Source organism: Haliotis cracherodii, unplaced genomic scaffold (assembly GCF_022045235.1).
Source record: "Haliotis cracherodii isolate W230 unplaced genomic scaffold, xgHalCrac1.p SCAF_11, whole genome shotgun sequence".
Lineage (NCBI taxonomy): Eukaryota > Metazoa > Mollusca > Gastropoda > Lepetellida > Haliotidae > Haliotis > Haliotis cracherodii.
In genome coordinates, this window is record NW_027266266.1 from 40,217,756 (window position 1) to 40,235,200 (window position 17,445).

Consider the following 17,445-nt stretch of genomic DNA (forward strand, 5'->3'; position numbering starts at 1 on the left):
GTCATAATCCTAAAACAAACACCTATGCCATTCTGACAGTGTTCACCTGTCAAACTATAATAGCCTGTGGTTCACATAAACATCTCTGACAACATGCAATCAGCGATGCCACACCAGAAATAAACGCACAATCACTCCATACCTCATAGTGACAGCAAGCTTAACACAAATGTCCTCCCAGTCATGCCATATTAATCAGATTCGTCATGAATCGTTTCAAGAGAACGGACTGCATCCTAGTATCCATGTTCCATGTTCTTAGTCACTTGGAGCAAATTAACACTTACATACAGGGCGTGGCAGTACAAGTCATGTGACCAACTGTACTGCTAATGTAACAAACATAGCCGATCAATAACAGAGGCAGGAATAGTGGGATTGAAACATACATCAGATTCAACAGGTATTGATTAGTTAAGGCTGAGATGGCCATTAGGAAGGTAACAAGAGTTTGCCACTAACGTGTCTATATCCCCCGCCCCTGTTGCAGAATTTATGACATAATTAAATCTAAACAAACCCTAACCTTTTCTAACCGAGGTGGAAGTTGTCATGGAAATTGTAAAAAAAGATGTGTTTGGAACCTATGTCCATCTTGTTGCCACGGAAACGTAAAAATAAAAATTTCTGAAATTTCTAAATAGCAAAAGGCACCAGTTCAGCATGTACTTGACAGACCTGCAAAGTTTCATGAAAAAATATTGAACGGTTTCTGAGTTATGATCTGGAAACAAAACGTGACGGATGGACGTACGGACGGAGTCCGGTTCTATATCCCCCGCCAACTTTGTTGTTTCCAGGTTTGTCAGTACCATACCCGTGCCCATGGGTTTCATCAAAGTGGTAAACGACTAAGACCTGCATCATTTCGAGCTTTCCTCCCACATTAAGCTGACACGCTGTGATATATCTGGAATACCCAACTCACTCACTTATAACAGGACACCAGAAACATGAAGAGTTGATCTTCAAATATGGCTTTGATTTGAGATTGACTTGAAAATTTGACCACCTTCATGTAGTTGGAATATGGCTAAGTGCAGCATTAAACAACAAACAGACAAACAAATCACATTGAGCATGCAGGATGTCTCCACCATCAGTTGCTGCTCACCTCCATGAAGATCCAGGTTAGAACTAGTCTCCAGCAACCCTCCTGCTTGTTGTAAGAAGCGACTTACGGGATCAGCTGCATATACAAGTGTGTGTGGCTGCTTGTGCTAGTCAGGTTTTATAGTGCTGGCCCATTGAGATACCATGCCATACATGGATGCCCACTCAGACACAGTATAGAGACTCAGACCAGTCCTTGTTTTAGTGACGAGCACCAGACTGGGTAACAACAAGTACCATCTTTTAACATCATTTGGTATGACACGTCAGGGGATTGAACCACTGACCTTCCACTCTCAGGGAAGATGATCTATCCACTAGACCAGGGAGGCAGTCTATATTAATTTAAATGAATAATATAAATGGTAAGTATGCAAAACCTACAGTGTATGACAATAGAAACAAAGAATGAGTCATTTCTTACTATATGGGGACTGGCAATATATTATTTGGAATGGGGGGCAGTGAGGTCAGGACTGTATCGCATTTGGCTCAGTGAGTGTGTTGGGTTTAACGCCGCTTTATGAACAGTATTACAATTACATCACGGCGTGTCAGCTTAATGTGGGAGGAAAGGCCGAAGTAATGCAGTTCTCAGATGTTTACCACTTCAGTAAAACCCAAGAGCACGGGTATGGTGCTGACAAACCTAGAAACATAATTGGGGTGAACCGGGATTCAAACCCACAATCATAGGTTTCTGGCATGCCCAAGGGACACAACTCTGCACAGCGAATCGTGGCGCCTTAGACGCCCATGCCCCCGATATTTGGCTGATCCCCAAAATATATGCAACATTCTTTCATGTCCCCTCCTATACCAGTCGCTAAATACTAAATTATGTTTTTTTAGAACGGTTTAATTTATTCATGACCCCCCTCTCGATAGCTGTGACAAACTTTGGCAACCCCCTCATCTTTCGCTGTCATGTTTTCTTGCCTCCCCTCTAAATCTCAACACCCCCCATGATAAATTACAAGTCAGTCCCTTACTTGATTTAGCGTCACCTAAGATAAGAACATTTGACATGTGAACTTCATGCCACTAACAGACAACTGAAGCATCCAGGGCCGCTCCATGTGCCTGTTGTCTCACGCGGCAACCTGCTGTGTAGAGTTGCCTCCCTTGGTTGTGTCACAAACACATAACCGTGGGTTCAAACCCCAGGTTCATCCTGATAATGATTCTTGGTCCGTCAGCACCATACTCATGCAAAGTGCTAACCATGTGGACGAGTCTAGGACTCCTACCACTATAACCGCCATGCTGTCAGTGTCCCACTGGCTTTTAAAATTGCCAGTTCTTGTGGACTGCCAACTTTAAAAATTACCAGTCCCCCCTAATTTTTACCAGTCCTAACTTTCAACAAATAGAAAAATGCATGAAAATCATTTGGTTTTAATTCTTTCAACATCTTGTTCAGTGCAAAGATGTAATCTCTGAAATAACTCAGATCTTTACGTCATTCACACAAACTCCAGTCACAATTTTCTCTCTTTTCTTTATAATATTTGAGACGAAGTCACTACAAATGGATATTTAACCTAGAAATAGACAAGGGGAAACCCTGATGGTTACAGACAAGCTGACTTTGTACGCAAAATGTACTTATATGAATATCACCTGTATTGTTCAACAACAAAGATTTATAAGGTACATTATTTGCCAGTCCACAGGGACTGGCAGTCACATGAATTACCGGTCCAAGCCTGATTTTACCGGTAAAAAAACTGGTAATTACCGGAAACAGGAATGCTGGCTGTTCAAAACAGCATCATACCCATCTCACCTACTCTTGTACATCACAATAGCAGTTTCAGTATAATTTTCATTGCAGGCTAAAAGGGAAGGTCCCATTGATTTGCAAAAGTTCAGGTGAAGTTTGAAACATTGTTCTGAAAGTACTTGGAAGTGAAAATATGCATGGGTCCAATGACTACTCAAATGAAACTGCATAAAGCTATGAAAGAACTAAAAAATCAGATTTTTGGACACATCCTTGGCATGACCTTTGAATTGACGTTGTTATTAACCCAAACATGCAATTGATGAAAAGAGACTTGCAAACATGGCAAGAAATCATACATTACTGAAATCTGGCAAAACTAGTGAACCGAACAGGCCACCTTAACTACTATGCCTCACACCTTGCTGGCCCAAACTGCCAATACAATGATTCACAACGAAGGACTTACACTATCTAGAAACGTGCTAATCATCACACAAAAAGCCAGTTCCTCATTTGTCATACATGTAGGAAAAAGAAACTGTTATAGAGCAACAATACTCCAATTCTCAGTCGTCTCTCCGGAAGTTATTTAATAACCCCATGGAATCACCAACTGACAGCGCTGAACACAAGTTAAACCAGTTGAGATAGTCTGTATTCATATATTAGTCTATAATAAGCAAATTTTGAACCCAAGAAGCAAGAAGAAAAAGCCATCCATCTTTCAATGCTTTCAAAGTTGTTGTTGTTCTCTAAAGAGGGTAAAACATGGGGTCATGTCATATCCTGTCATTACATCACACTCATGTAAGAAATTCTGTCTGGCTGTAATCACGATATCAATTGAACAACTATTCAGTGTTTTATCCTTAAGAAATTGGAGCAGATGTTATACAGCAAACACACAAAAATCATTATACGTACATGGAGTGAGTAAGTAGGTGTTTCCATGGCTGGGTGCCTAATCACATCCAATAATTGAGTTCACTCAAGCAGAGTATGTTTCCGCCATCATTCAATTCATGTCATGATCACCGTCATGACCTTGGTTTGCAATTCACACCATTCCATAAACTGACAACCCTCCCGCTGCTTCACAAAGCAGCACTGTATGAACAACATGATAGCAACTGATGTGTTGCCATGGTAATCGTTAAATCATCTATTCCAGATCAGGTGGTGAAACAAAGGCAAATTATTTGATAAAGGTAATCACCTGGTCACGACATTTGTGACGTGTATGCTAATACTTGTGGAGACACTGGGTGATTGCCAGTGTCCGTGGTAGTATGGATTGCAAGATTGACTGACAAGTGCCACTTCGGCCACTGGGTATGAGCAGCTGACATTCCCAATCAGTCTCACATTTCTGCTCTTCCTGGGGTATGCAATTAGCACTCTGGATAGGATTTTTTATTTCTTGTTGAACAATATTCCAGCTTTTTGATGTCGGTATGTTAATAATCGAGTCTGGACCAGACAATCCAGAGACTGACATAATGATCATTGACCCATGCAATTGGGATACAATGGCATGCATCAACCAGTCCCTGCTAAATTAAAAAAAAAATCACTACTCCCCTATAAATTCAGCAATCTTTTAATTTTTTTATCAACTCTATTTTCTCCATGATTTGTGAACTTAGTGAGTGAGTTGGGGTAACGCCACTTTTAACAGTATTGCAGTTATATCACAGCATGTCAGCTTAATGTGGGAGAAAAGCCCGAAGTGATGCAGGTCTCAGACGTTTACCACTTCTGTGAAACCCACGAGCACGGGTATGGAGCTGACAAACCTAGAAACATAATCAGGGCGACCCGGGATTCGAACCCACAATCATAGGTTTCTGGTGTGCCCAAGGGACGCAACTCTGCACAGCAAATCGCAGCACCTTGCCCCCGATTTGTGAACTGACAGTCACAACATGAAACCATCAGACAATGCTTCTTGTAACCACAATACAAAAGCTGGATTCACTTAAAACGAAAACTGTAATATTGATTTGAACATGTTCATGACGTTAAAATTTAAAAGAATATATCAAGGAAGGTTCTTTTATTATTCTAAACTTACACAAATAATAGAATAATTTCAAGTCATTATATAAAGTAACACAGAAATACAAAAACAATTAATTCACACGCATCAAGAGTACAATTCTGCAAAATATTCTGCGACCATGGGAACGTGGAATATGTCAGGGGACTGGTCAGTGAAGTCAGTGATCCTGACCACCTAATGTTAGTTGCCTCTTACAACATGAAGGCATGAGTTCCTGAAGACGATCTTAGCATTACACTTTCTAGCCCTATTTTAACAGAATCTCTAGTTCTGATCATTATTGTGGCTATTAGAAGAAAGAGGAATAAGAGACGGACTAGACAACACCCTATTTGTAATAAAAACTGTGAATGGAAGCAAATACTTTGGAGGTGCAAAAAGGTATGTATGAATATTTGAACTGAGTGAGTTCAGTCAGTGAGTGAGTGAGTGAGTGAGTGAGTTGAGTGTGCATAACACTACATATCACAAATATGACAGCTATTTGCAACGAGCTATAAATTGAATGAGGATTTACAAATACTTTATATTGTATAGGTTGTTGGTAGAGTGGCACACCAGGAACCTTATTTTTATGACTGGGATCTCCAAAAGCAGGGCTGTGAGTACCAAATAATCACAAATAGAAAGACCCCTGTAAATCCCTGAGATCCATTCCAAAGAACGAAGTGCTAAGATGATCGTAATTCCCTACATACAATAACTTATGACAGTAATGTAGCGCTAAGACGATCATACATCTCATACTTTTATATAGACTTACGATAGTCATTGCACTAAGATGAATGACATCTCATTCTTTAACATAGATAGTCATAGCGCTAAGACGATCGTACATCTCATACTTTAATATAGACTTACAATAGTCATTGCACTAAGATGAATGACATCTCATTCTTTAACATAGATAGTCATAGCACTAAGACAATCATACATCTCATACTTTAATATAGACTTACGATAGTCATAGCGCTAAGACGATCGTACATCTCATATTTTAATATAGACTTACGATAGTCATAGCGCTAAGACAATCATACATCTCATACTTTAATATAGACTTACGATAGTCATTGCACTAAGATGAATGACATCTCATTCTTTAACATAGATAGTCATAGCGCTAAGACAATCATACATCTCATACTTTAATATAGACTTACGATAGTCATAGCGCTAAGACGATCATACATCTCATACTTTAATATAGACTTACGATAGTCATTGCACTAAGACAATCATACATCGCATACTTTAATATAGACTTACGATAGTCATTGCACTAAGATGAATGACATTTCATTCTTTAACATAGACTTATGACAGTCGTAGCCCCAAGATGACCGCAAATCCCATACTTTAACATATAGACTTACAACAGTCATAGCGCTAAGATGATTGACCTCCCATACTTTAACATAGACTTACGATAGTTGTAGCATGAAGATGTGTGTGTTGGATAGGTGTATAATAGAACACTACAAACATCTGCTATGTTCAGTTACAAAAGTTTAAGTGATAAGGTCTCACTCACCTGTGTTCGTACATTCCAACAGGATAGGTCGGGCCACTTCAGAAATGTTCCGTTACTTCGGTGTTCTTCTGTAGGTTATGTCTTCTATGATGATGCTTCCGTGGGTCGGTTAACATCAACATAAGTCAAACTTCAAAATTCCCGCTAGTCCACCACCCCAGACTACTAAACTTTGCACGTCTCTCATCCACATCACAAGGTATCGACAAATTCATCACACATCAAGCAGGTGACATAAAACCAGTGTTGTATTTTGCATGACTTGTCAATACGGTCTCACATACAAACAAATTCTATCACTGATCAACTCATCATCAATGTGATCAACAGCATTTCCTAAATCACTGCCTGCAGCCAACAGATCATCCCAATACTGACACACAGCAATCTGTTGTTGTATATTGCAAGGTGACAATCATGATGACAGGCTCAGCAGAGTAATGGCACCATGGTTAGCAGAGTTTCACACCTGACATGTATGGTTCCGACGCAAACACAGGTGGGAACCTCATTAGTGATGGGAAACAAGGTGACTAATAATACTCAGTTGGCAGGATCCTGTGGGATGTTTAATCTGCAAGGGCAGTTATTCATACCTTGAGAGCAAGAGAGAGAGACAGACACAGAGAGAGACAGAGAAAGGAGAGAGAGAGACACAGAGAGAGAGAGATAAGAGTGACAGAGAGAGAGATAAGAGTGACAGAGAGAGAAACAGAGAGCGGAGACAGAGACAGAGAGAGAAAAGAGAAAGACAGAAAGGAGAGAGAGAGAGACACAGAGAGAGAGAAACAGAGCGGAGACAGAGACAGAAAAGAGAAAGAGACAGAGAAAGGAGACAGAGAGAGAGACAGAGAGAGAGAGAGAGAGAGAGAGAGAGAGAGAGCATGCGGGCATCATCAGAGATTTTTGATGCACTTTGAAATGTACTGAAAATAATTACCCTCCTCTAATGCTTGACATATTTATCATGACCCTCCCTAAGAAGGCAAAATGCCAAAGCACTTTATATTCTATTATATACTGTCCAATTTTTCATGACGCTCCCCGAATATAAGTATTATTTTTTATGACCCTCCCCGAGAGACAGTCATATTTATTGGTGACCCTTTCCTGTTTCCCTCTGACCCAGCCCCCTACTAAAATAAATGACCAGTCCCTTAATAGATAGGTTTTGGATTCTTGTGCAAAATTGTTTGTTTACAATAAATAACCAGTTCCTAAGCAGTACATAATTGTCATAGAAATAAAGTTGACAATGTTTTCAGGTATCAGTGAAGCAAGGCCAGATATTTGTATACATTAGTCATACATTAGACATACATGTGACAAATACAGGGTGTCTAGTTTTGAGGTTACCTTTCTTTCAATATGACAAGGACAAGAGCTGACAATCATAATGTCGGAGGTGGTAATGCATTATTAGCATGTGGCCCTTGAACCATCCTCATTTCCCTAGTGTATTACATCTCTGTGTAATGTATGCAACTCCAGAATGCCAAAATACACCATGTTGTCTTGGAGCATCCCATGGTATTTGATCAGTATGTCAAGGGTATTTATCATCCAAAACTGGCTCCCACAGGAGATATCGCTTGGATGAGATCAAGCGATATCTACACTGTAGATATCGCTGCAATGAAATTACATCACAATGCTTTGCAGACCATTGGGATGTCACTGGTTACACTGGTTAACCGCCACAGGTTCATTAACAACTTCGGAAATCTCTCCCGTCACATTATACACTGTATCCTTCTTTGCAATACAATATGGTTTGATTTTTGTTAAACTTTTATTTCACTAGTTTTAGATAGTTAGACATAACTCAACATTGACATCAACATCAATTCCTGCAGTTCTTTGGCATAAAGACCAAGACAATCCAAAAACAGAAATCGTCATTGGTCTGGCCTAATCAAGAAATCATCCAACAAGATTGTCACATAAATAATTCTTGCATACAATGAAACATGTGATTAAACATGGCCTTACCTTAACCTGGCAGGACTAACACTTCGAGGGCGTGGCAGTTTGATAATATCGGTGGTACTCCTGGAGTCAGATGCTGGCAAGGAACTATAGGGAGACTTCCTTAGCGTCAGATCATCTGGAACAAACAGCCATCAAATAAACAAATGAGCAGAGACAAAAGCTTTCATATTCTTCTGAAAATACACATTTGAAATAATGAAGTGCCTTGCAGAACAAAATATTGTCAATCTTTATGCCATGTACTTTACTACATGTATTAGCAGTGAATCTTTTTATTAAACCTTTTAAGCGTAGTGTATACCAACCAGTAAAATAGTGACAATAAATTCATTTGTTATCCCCTTATAGGAATGTTAATACAATTGCTGATGTACAAATAACTCATCTGAGGTGGTAGAACACTGTAGTGTTATTTTAGAAGGTACGTTTCAAGGCAATACATAGAATATCAACAACTATGCAGTGATATTCTGTCATTGGTGAACCCAAGTTTCATCAAGTTAGAAATTGCTGCAAGATCCTTTCTGGATCAGCTTCAAACAGAGCCAAATTAATACTGTACTCACTTGAAGGTTTATTTTGAAAACTTGAGAATAATCTTGCCGAAGGGAAACTTTTTGATTCCTCAGTTGGTTTAGGATCTGGAATATGAACAAATGAACTTGCGTAAAACGACAACAATGAAGCATCAATTTAATATCATACATGTTAACACTTTCTGAACCGTTTCAAAATGTAAACCATCCAACTATCAAGCACATCCTTACCTTTTGTTTTATTGGTACTATACATTTACAAAATATTTCCATAATAAGAAGGACATAAAGCTAGATCTATTCCTGAATACTTTAAATTCATTTAGCTTGACTCATCTGTTTGTTTGTTGTTTTACGCTGCACTCAGCAATATTCCATCTATACGACAGCAGTCAGTAAATAATTGAGGCTGGAACAGACAATCCAGTGATTGGCATCATGAGCATCAATCCACACCATTGGGATATGATGACATGCATCAACCAAGTCAGAGAGCCTGACCTCCCGATCCTGTTAGTCGCCGCTTACCAGAATAAAGGAGTGGCACGGTATAGCTAGTATATCATGACAATTACTCCTTCTTTATTGGAAGCATAACATCTTACAAAGTTAACACAATATCATTTTAAAACCATTTCACAGAAAATAAAAGAAATTAAAACATCATACAATAATACAACCATATGACAAACATAGATTTATTCTTGAAGTTAAAATGAACAAAATATGTTTATAAAATTTATACCAAATTCATAAAATATTGTGAATAACAAAAACCATTATGTTAAAAAGTTTGCAGATACATATTCACATACCAGCAATGTAACATTTATGAGACAATAGAAAGTGAGTTACAATATAATGTCGCATCAGCAATTTTTCAGCTATACTGTGACAGATAAGACAGAGAGTTGATTATACGTCCATAATTATCTATTTTAAAATTACATCAGAAAGAACTATTCATTGCCATTCTGAGGAGTTTGAAATATAGGGGTGAGTAACCTTATTCCATCATGTTACTGCAAACTGTGCAAAAATGCCATTAGATATTCTCAAAACCGACAAATATTAAAGCATCAAGACAAATCATGCTAATTTCCATGTTATACATGACACATGCTGCATGCAGTGTATACAGTTGTGGAAGCATTACATAAGTCCCACTACCATGCATATATAGGTGAATGAGTTTATAAATAAACAGTACATGTATGGATGGATATATGCAAGTCTTACATGAGAAACCACCACTGTGGTTCATATTTGATTGCACCTGGGTTTCTCGCGATTCTCGATTCGCAAGTTTTTTTGAAAGAGTTTTTAACTTGCTGGATGTATCCTTCGAAGTTTGGCCAATCATTAGATCCTGAAAACGACTTTCAAAATCCTCAGTTTTTACAGATTCTAAGTCACTGGCATAACCTGTGTAGGGACGAGGCAAGTGGTGTTTGAGTTTGGGTGGCCGGCTCAAGACTGACACGTGATTTGGGTGTGGCGGCAGGTCGGCTGGACCTGTTCAAATGAGCAAAGTCGACATAAGTTCACTGGTATATATCAACTGCTGGTGTGTGACCGGGTTGTCTTCTCACTCCCATTGTATTTATAGAACAATCTGAAAAAATGTCATACAAAACTAATAATAGAAACAATGTCACATATATCATCTAAATTCAGGCCTACAATAGAAAACCAGGATATGTACACACTCTAGTTAGAAATAGCCACACAAATTACAAACAAGGACACAACCCTCATAAAGTTTGGATCATAGTGATAAGAACCTGGCACACTTTCAATGAAACTAAACAGTAAAACATGCAGATCGTAACAAACGGAAATATCTCAGTGATTTACTGTGTTTGGTTCCATTGATAGTGTGCCAGGGTCTTATCATTATGTGTTCCACACTTTATGAGGATTGTGTCGTTTTGGTAATGTGTGTGGCTATTTCTATTTATAGTGTGTACATTGTCCATAGTTTGGTAGCTCTCTGATGGTTTTCTTTGGTGGAGGCCTGTAAATAGGCATTTTATCCCCCAAGCTTGACAATAATTCTCCCAAGAATGATAATTTAGATGAAATATATTATTCATGAAGGAAAAGATGCTGAAAAAATTACAATAAACTACGGTTATAACGGACTCAAAGGGACCACTAATATTAGGTATTATAACCGCAGTTCGTTATAAGCCTATACACAGCACATATACTGCACATATACAGCAACTGGTCGGGACCAAAAAATAAGTTGGTTATTCTGTCAATTCATTGTAAGCGTGTTCATATAAACACAGTTTACTTAATAGTTTATTAATTCATCACAAAATCCTATTTCAGGCCAAAGACAATAATGTCATGTCTTGTGTTTGGGATCAACTATAATTCTCTGAGGGGGAGGAATGGCGCCTAGAATTCTGCACTTCAGATTCTGCACTAGAGTCTGTACTTCAAAACTAAAAAAAATATTTGAAAGGAGAACAAGCATTTATTTTTACTCACAATACTTTTCAGACCAGCCATCACGCCCAGTGAATGATTTATTTTTGTGGGTACACTTTGATCACAATTAGTTTTTCAAGTATTTTCTGCAAATTTACTCATAATAATGTGTTGTGAAAAATCATTTCTAATGATGAATACTTTTATTTTACATAAAGTTGATAAGGTTGAATACATCATTGAAGAGATCTTAAACAAAATTTCATATTATGGTTTCATTTTCAGGAGGGCAAGGATTTAAAAGTCCTTTTCTATGATCTGCTATAGAGAGGGATAAAGTGAGTGAGTGAGTGAGTGAGTGAGTGAGAGAGAGTGAGTATGGTTTTACACTACTTTTAGCAATATTCCAGCAATATCACTGGGGGGGCACCAAAAATGGGGTTCACACATTGTCCCCATGTGGGGTATCGACCCCGGGTATTCAGTGTGACTAGCGAACGATTTAACCACTCGACTACCCCACCGCCACAGGGAGAGGTATAACCCTTAAGGTCACATGTTACTATGAGCATACAGACTGTTCACAAATGTGCATGCCAACAAGTACATGTGACATACAACTGTCTGAATATATGTGCACAAACAATGCCCACTCATCATCTGTGTACCGATTCTCGATTAAAAATTTGAAAACTGAACAAACAAACATTCCGGAATGTCTAATATATGGTTGAGATTGTATAGCAGTGCTTCTCACGTACTGTGCAACGCCTCCTCCGTTCAAATGTTTATCCCACGGAAGCGAAAGATAAACGATAATTTTGACGGAATCAGTCGTAACTGTCATTCGGAATACACTGTGTTAACGTTTTCGAGTTTGCATGATTAGAAAACACATTCCGACTGTCACTTTCATGATCTGGTAAGCGACGCTTTGATTGGTCGGATGAAAGGTCGTTCTGACATGACCCGTAATGGGATGTCCTCAGATGGCAATAACGAGAACTAAGATCTGATTTTAATGAGATTGAACAATATGCCTACCCATGTATCGATTCATGATTTAATTCTGTATTTTTAAAAGTAATGCCTTCCATGTTTTGCAAAATAACCCAGTCAGATGACTACTCAGGTTAGCTTTACCTTTCCACCTGTCAGAAAACAAGATGCTAAACCAGATTGCATCATACTGAGAGACCGAGCCTAAATTAACCAGTCGAGTAAGTGAAACACAAACTGCTTGACAACCTCTTGTGGAATCTCAAACCAAAAAATAGCAAATGAAGTTTCATGATATAAGTATAGCTAATGTATCGATACTTGAGGTAGGCGTATTGTGACACCTCTATGACGTATCTGGAACAATTAGTGTCTACAGTCTCAAAGCTCTAATGCATTCCTTTTGAGGACTCAAAATGCTGTTAAACTAAAAGCTGAAACTAAGCAGAACAATTCAAGATGTGGCCATTAACAGGACTCTCTTGAGGCAGTGTACAAGCTGTGGATGAAACTACTCACTTTGTTCAACCCAATAAGATTATAAAGAACAGTGAGTGACGTCATTGTGAGACAGAGAAAAGCCAACTCATCAATGTGTGAGAAGTGTCTATAGAGGATCTATCCGTCAACAGTGGACATCATTTCTAAAAAAAGATGACAGAAGTGTCATAAAATCTAAGGCTGATGTAAGCGACTCAGGTTTCAGGACTAGAGAGCTGTGGAAAGAGAGAAAACTGGGACTATGACATATAATTCTCCTTTCAAACCTCGCCTGGGACTGGAGGGTGGTGTGAGACAGGTACGAGGGAGGGTAGGGAGGGGTGGTTTTCCCCGCGGCTCGCTGCTGTGAGATCTCCGATGTCTCATAGGGTATTGAGGACCTAGGTTCCAGAAACAAATGATGGTCATTCGTGTTATATATGCAAAAGGGCTAAATTGAACTGAAAACATCCATTATTAATATATTTCTATCCGTGTGATACTATTTCTAATTAACAGTGTGAGGTGAAATAGGGTTCATTCCCAGATTATTGCATTTATGCAGTAAAATACATGCACATGTGTGTGTGTGTGTTTTTGTTTGACTCCGAGCCAACCAGTCCTTGCTTTAGCCCCAGGCAGAGAAACAACAAGTACCATGTTTACAGTCTTTCGGTATGACGCGACCAGGGATCGAGTCACCAACATTCTGCCCTCTAGGCAAATGCTCTATCCACTAGCCCCAGAGGCGGAATGGTTATTAGAATAGATAATCATTACAGATGAAAACAGTGTTACATCAGGAACAATACAAAATTCAATGCACATATTCCTCCAAAATCAACAATCCTCTGTTTGAGAAAACATAACTGCTAAACACTAACCCAACATTGACACCACTACAAACAATCCAATGAAGACAGGAGCATGACGCCAGTGCCGACTAATCCATAATTTACAATTACATCTCATGTTTGTTGTACAATACACACATCGATATCCACAGCGAAGGGACCAACCATTTATCATTCATGGAGGGGGGGGAGGGAGAAGGGGTGGAGTAGGCTTGGGATTTTTTTCAGTTCTCTTTTGGTAAAAGTGGAGGACAAATGGTTTTTTTTAATTTAATCAAACATTCTTGGGAAGACCTTCTGTATTTAAACTTCTCCCCCAGCCACCATGGTCAGCCCCTAATTGAATACACATCGGCAGGTGCTTGCTGTCACACTGTAAAGCTGATCATCATCATCATCATCACTTCACAGAATACATAGGGCCAATATGAGGTTTAGTTTATTTACCATTTTAACCAACGAATCAAACCATGGCCTGGTTCCAGAGAGAGGGAAACTTGCGAGTACTCTGACCAATGAGTGCTCACTACATCGCACAAATCGCAGTATTTCTTAGGTAACATGTGCCACTGCTTCAATATCTGCTGCCGGCAGTGAGGCACATGTAGGGTTCACACAAAATGCATGCACGGAGTATAGGGTCTATTTGACGTCTATGAGTTATACACAGCCTTGTTTCATTGCATGCACGGAGTATAGGGTCTATTTGACATCCATGACTTATACAACCCTTGTATCATTGCATGCATGGAGTATAAGGTCTATTTGACGTCCATGACTTATACACAGCCTTGTGTCATTGCATCATGGAGTATAGAGTCTATTTGATGTCCATGAGTTATACAAGCCTTGTATCATTGCATGCATGGAGTATAAGGTCTATTTGACGTCCATGACTTATACACAGCCTTGTGTCATTGCATCATGGAGTATAGAGTCTTTTTGATGTCCTTGAGTTAAACAAGCCTTGTATCATTGCTTTCATTGCATATCACGACTACACTGTATACCAGCCATATGTATTCACAGGTGATGGAGGAATGTATACAGACCCAAGGTGCGAAGTAATGATGAAGTCATTTAATCAACAGGTTGTGTATCAATAATAGGGACCGCATCCATTGTCTAGTGGTGGAGCGTCCACCTGGAGAGCGGAACGTGGGGTGTTGATCCCCAGCCGCTTCACACCAAAAGAGTAAAAGATGTACTTGTTGTTACCCTGCCTGGTGCTCAGTATTAAGGAGCTAAAACAAGGACTTGTCCACTAGGAGTCCGTATACTGTGTCTGAGTGGGGTATTCATGTTTAAGTGAGGCATGGTATCTCAGTGGGCTAGTATTATAAAAATCTGCATTAGTCATAACTAACTAATACAAGCGCGCCCACATGCAAGTGCAAGTGCAAGTGCAAGTGCAATTATCCTGAACGCATCGTTAAACCCATTTCACCTCACCTATCAATAAACACATGCAAATTCAGACATTGAGACTGACACCTGGTGTCATATGTACAGTTGAATGTTGCTCTGTGCTGCAGTCCAATTGGTCTGTTAAAAATTAGGTCGGATCAGACAAACCAGTGGTTAATAGCATGAGCACCAATCAATGCCATCTTGGTACAAGGTACACAATGAATACAGTCATGCAAGGTAACCACCCAATCCCCATTAGGACAGGTCTTTAGTCTGCTCAGGGCTGTCACATCAAACAACGACACCACATGCACAGACACAATTTGTTTTTGTTTTTGTATATGTTTGTTGTTTAACGCCGCACTCAGCAATATTCAAGCTATGAGATGGCGGTCTCTAAATAATCAAGTCTGGACCAGACAATCCAGTGATTGATAACATGAGCATTGATCTACGCAATTGGGATACGATGACATGCATCAACCAAACCAGCGAGCCTGACCACCCCATCCTGTTAGTCGCCTCTTACAACAAGCATGGGCTGCTTAAGAATTCTAACCCCGAATCTTCACATATATTTGCAGATCCAAACTGATGAAGGAATATACCAGGAAAGCTTGGGGACATATAGGAAACTCTGTATCAGTGGTTTGCATTATAGTAATCTATTAGACATTGGTACTAAGGTCTTTTTCTGTATGAGTTGGCTTAAAGATGGATTTCTCAAAATCTTGAGTCAGAGGGTGAAACGAAATTTTACACTTGTAAAATAGGGCAAGTAGGAAGAGTGAGTGAGTATGGTTTTACGCCGCTTTTAGCAATATTCCAGCAATATCACGGCAGGGGACACCAGAAATGGGCTACACACATTGTACCCATGTCGGGATTCGAACCCGGGTCTTCAGCGTGACGAGCGAACGCTTTAACCCCCTGGCTACCCGACCGCCCCGCAAGTAGGAAGAGAATGAATACCATTTTAAATTGTGTTATTCATTTATCATTTTTGCGAAATGTGACAGAATAACAAAAGAAACAAAACATTTACACATTGGGTGAATATGGGTGAAGCTACAAATAGTATTAATATCCCATGATTTAATCAAACAATAACTGGTCAGTCAGCATGTATGTCTGGGTCAGGAACGGAAACATCTTGTAATAATGTTTTTTCAGATGTGTGATTACCATGTTCGGGATCACTTAGAGTTGTCCCATCTGTAAGCCAAGTCATACCAAAAAAAGCCTCAGAATCTTTTTATGCAGACATTTATACTTATAGTTAAAGTATCAACAACATCAAGGCAGAGTCTGAACTGCTACATGTCATATTGAGTGTTATATCTGTGTACACGTCCCTCCACCAAGCTTGACCTCACCTGTCGGCCGAGTGACCACCCCCTCCTCAGAGTTAACCGTGTCACGGTCACTACCTGGTCTGGGTATGCGGGCTTTCAAGTCATCCAGATAACCACCTACGTCAAAGGTGTACATTCATTGTACCTCACTGTCAATATCACCCTTTACTTCATATGAGGAGAAACAAAAGCACTCACACACATCAGTGAGTTTGGTCTAATGCCGCTTTGAACAGTATTTCAGTCATTTCCAGAATCAGCTTGATGTTGGAGGAAAGCCCAAAGTGGTGCAGGTTTTAGATGTTTACCACTTTGGTGAAACCATGAACACATGCATAGTGCTGACAAACCTAGAAACTTAATCAGGGTGAACTGGGATTCAAACCCATGCCTCACAGGTTTCTGGTTCACCAAAGGGAGGCAACTCTGCTCAGCAAATTACAGCACCTTACACAACTGGGCATCCTTAACCCCATCTACATACCAGGGACTGTCCCGTACACTGGTTAAGCGGACAAAACAACCAGATACATCACTGCATTCACTCCTCTAATTGCTAAAAAGCCCCATAACCTTCCTAAGCAAACATTGGCAATAATATTATTAAAGCAAAGAAAAACATTTGTGTTTGATCTCTATAAACAGATAATGTAGCTGTTGATTTTGAGAAATCTCCTACCACTTGCAGCTGATATTTACAAATGAATCTTTGCCAAAATTAGTAAATAACCTAGAAATCTGTAACTGCCAAACAACATCACAACATAGTTGATATCTCAGATTATTTTACACAGAAAGCTCTATTGATTACCTCCCCTTATTCCACACATTCTACATGAAGCAAATGTAATGTCTACAAGACTCAGATCAATATCTACGTACGTTTGGTACGTCTAAATGAACTATTCACACAAACACAAATTCAACACTGCAAATTAG

At 39.4% G+C, this 17,445-nt stretch overlaps 1 protein-coding gene across 1 annotated transcript in view; it reads right to left on the bottom strand.

The window, feature by feature from the left end:
• LOC139455785 (trichohyalin-like) overlaps positions 1 to 17,445 on the bottom strand; it is a 138,850-nt gene that overhangs the window by 85,198 nt on the left and 36,207 nt on the right. Inside the window, exons 7-10 of the mRNA XM_071237331.1 lie at positions 16,528 to 16,623; positions 10,206 to 10,481; positions 8,997 to 9,071; positions 8,431 to 8,545 (exon numbers count right to left, since the gene is read on the bottom strand). Coding sequence (XP_071093432.1) covers positions 8,431 to 8,545; positions 8,997 to 9,071; positions 10,206 to 10,481; positions 16,528 to 16,623 — 562 coding nt within the window. The remainder of the gene's footprint in view (positions 1 to 8,430; positions 8,546 to 8,996; positions 9,072 to 10,205; positions 10,482 to 16,527; positions 16,624 to 17,445) is intronic.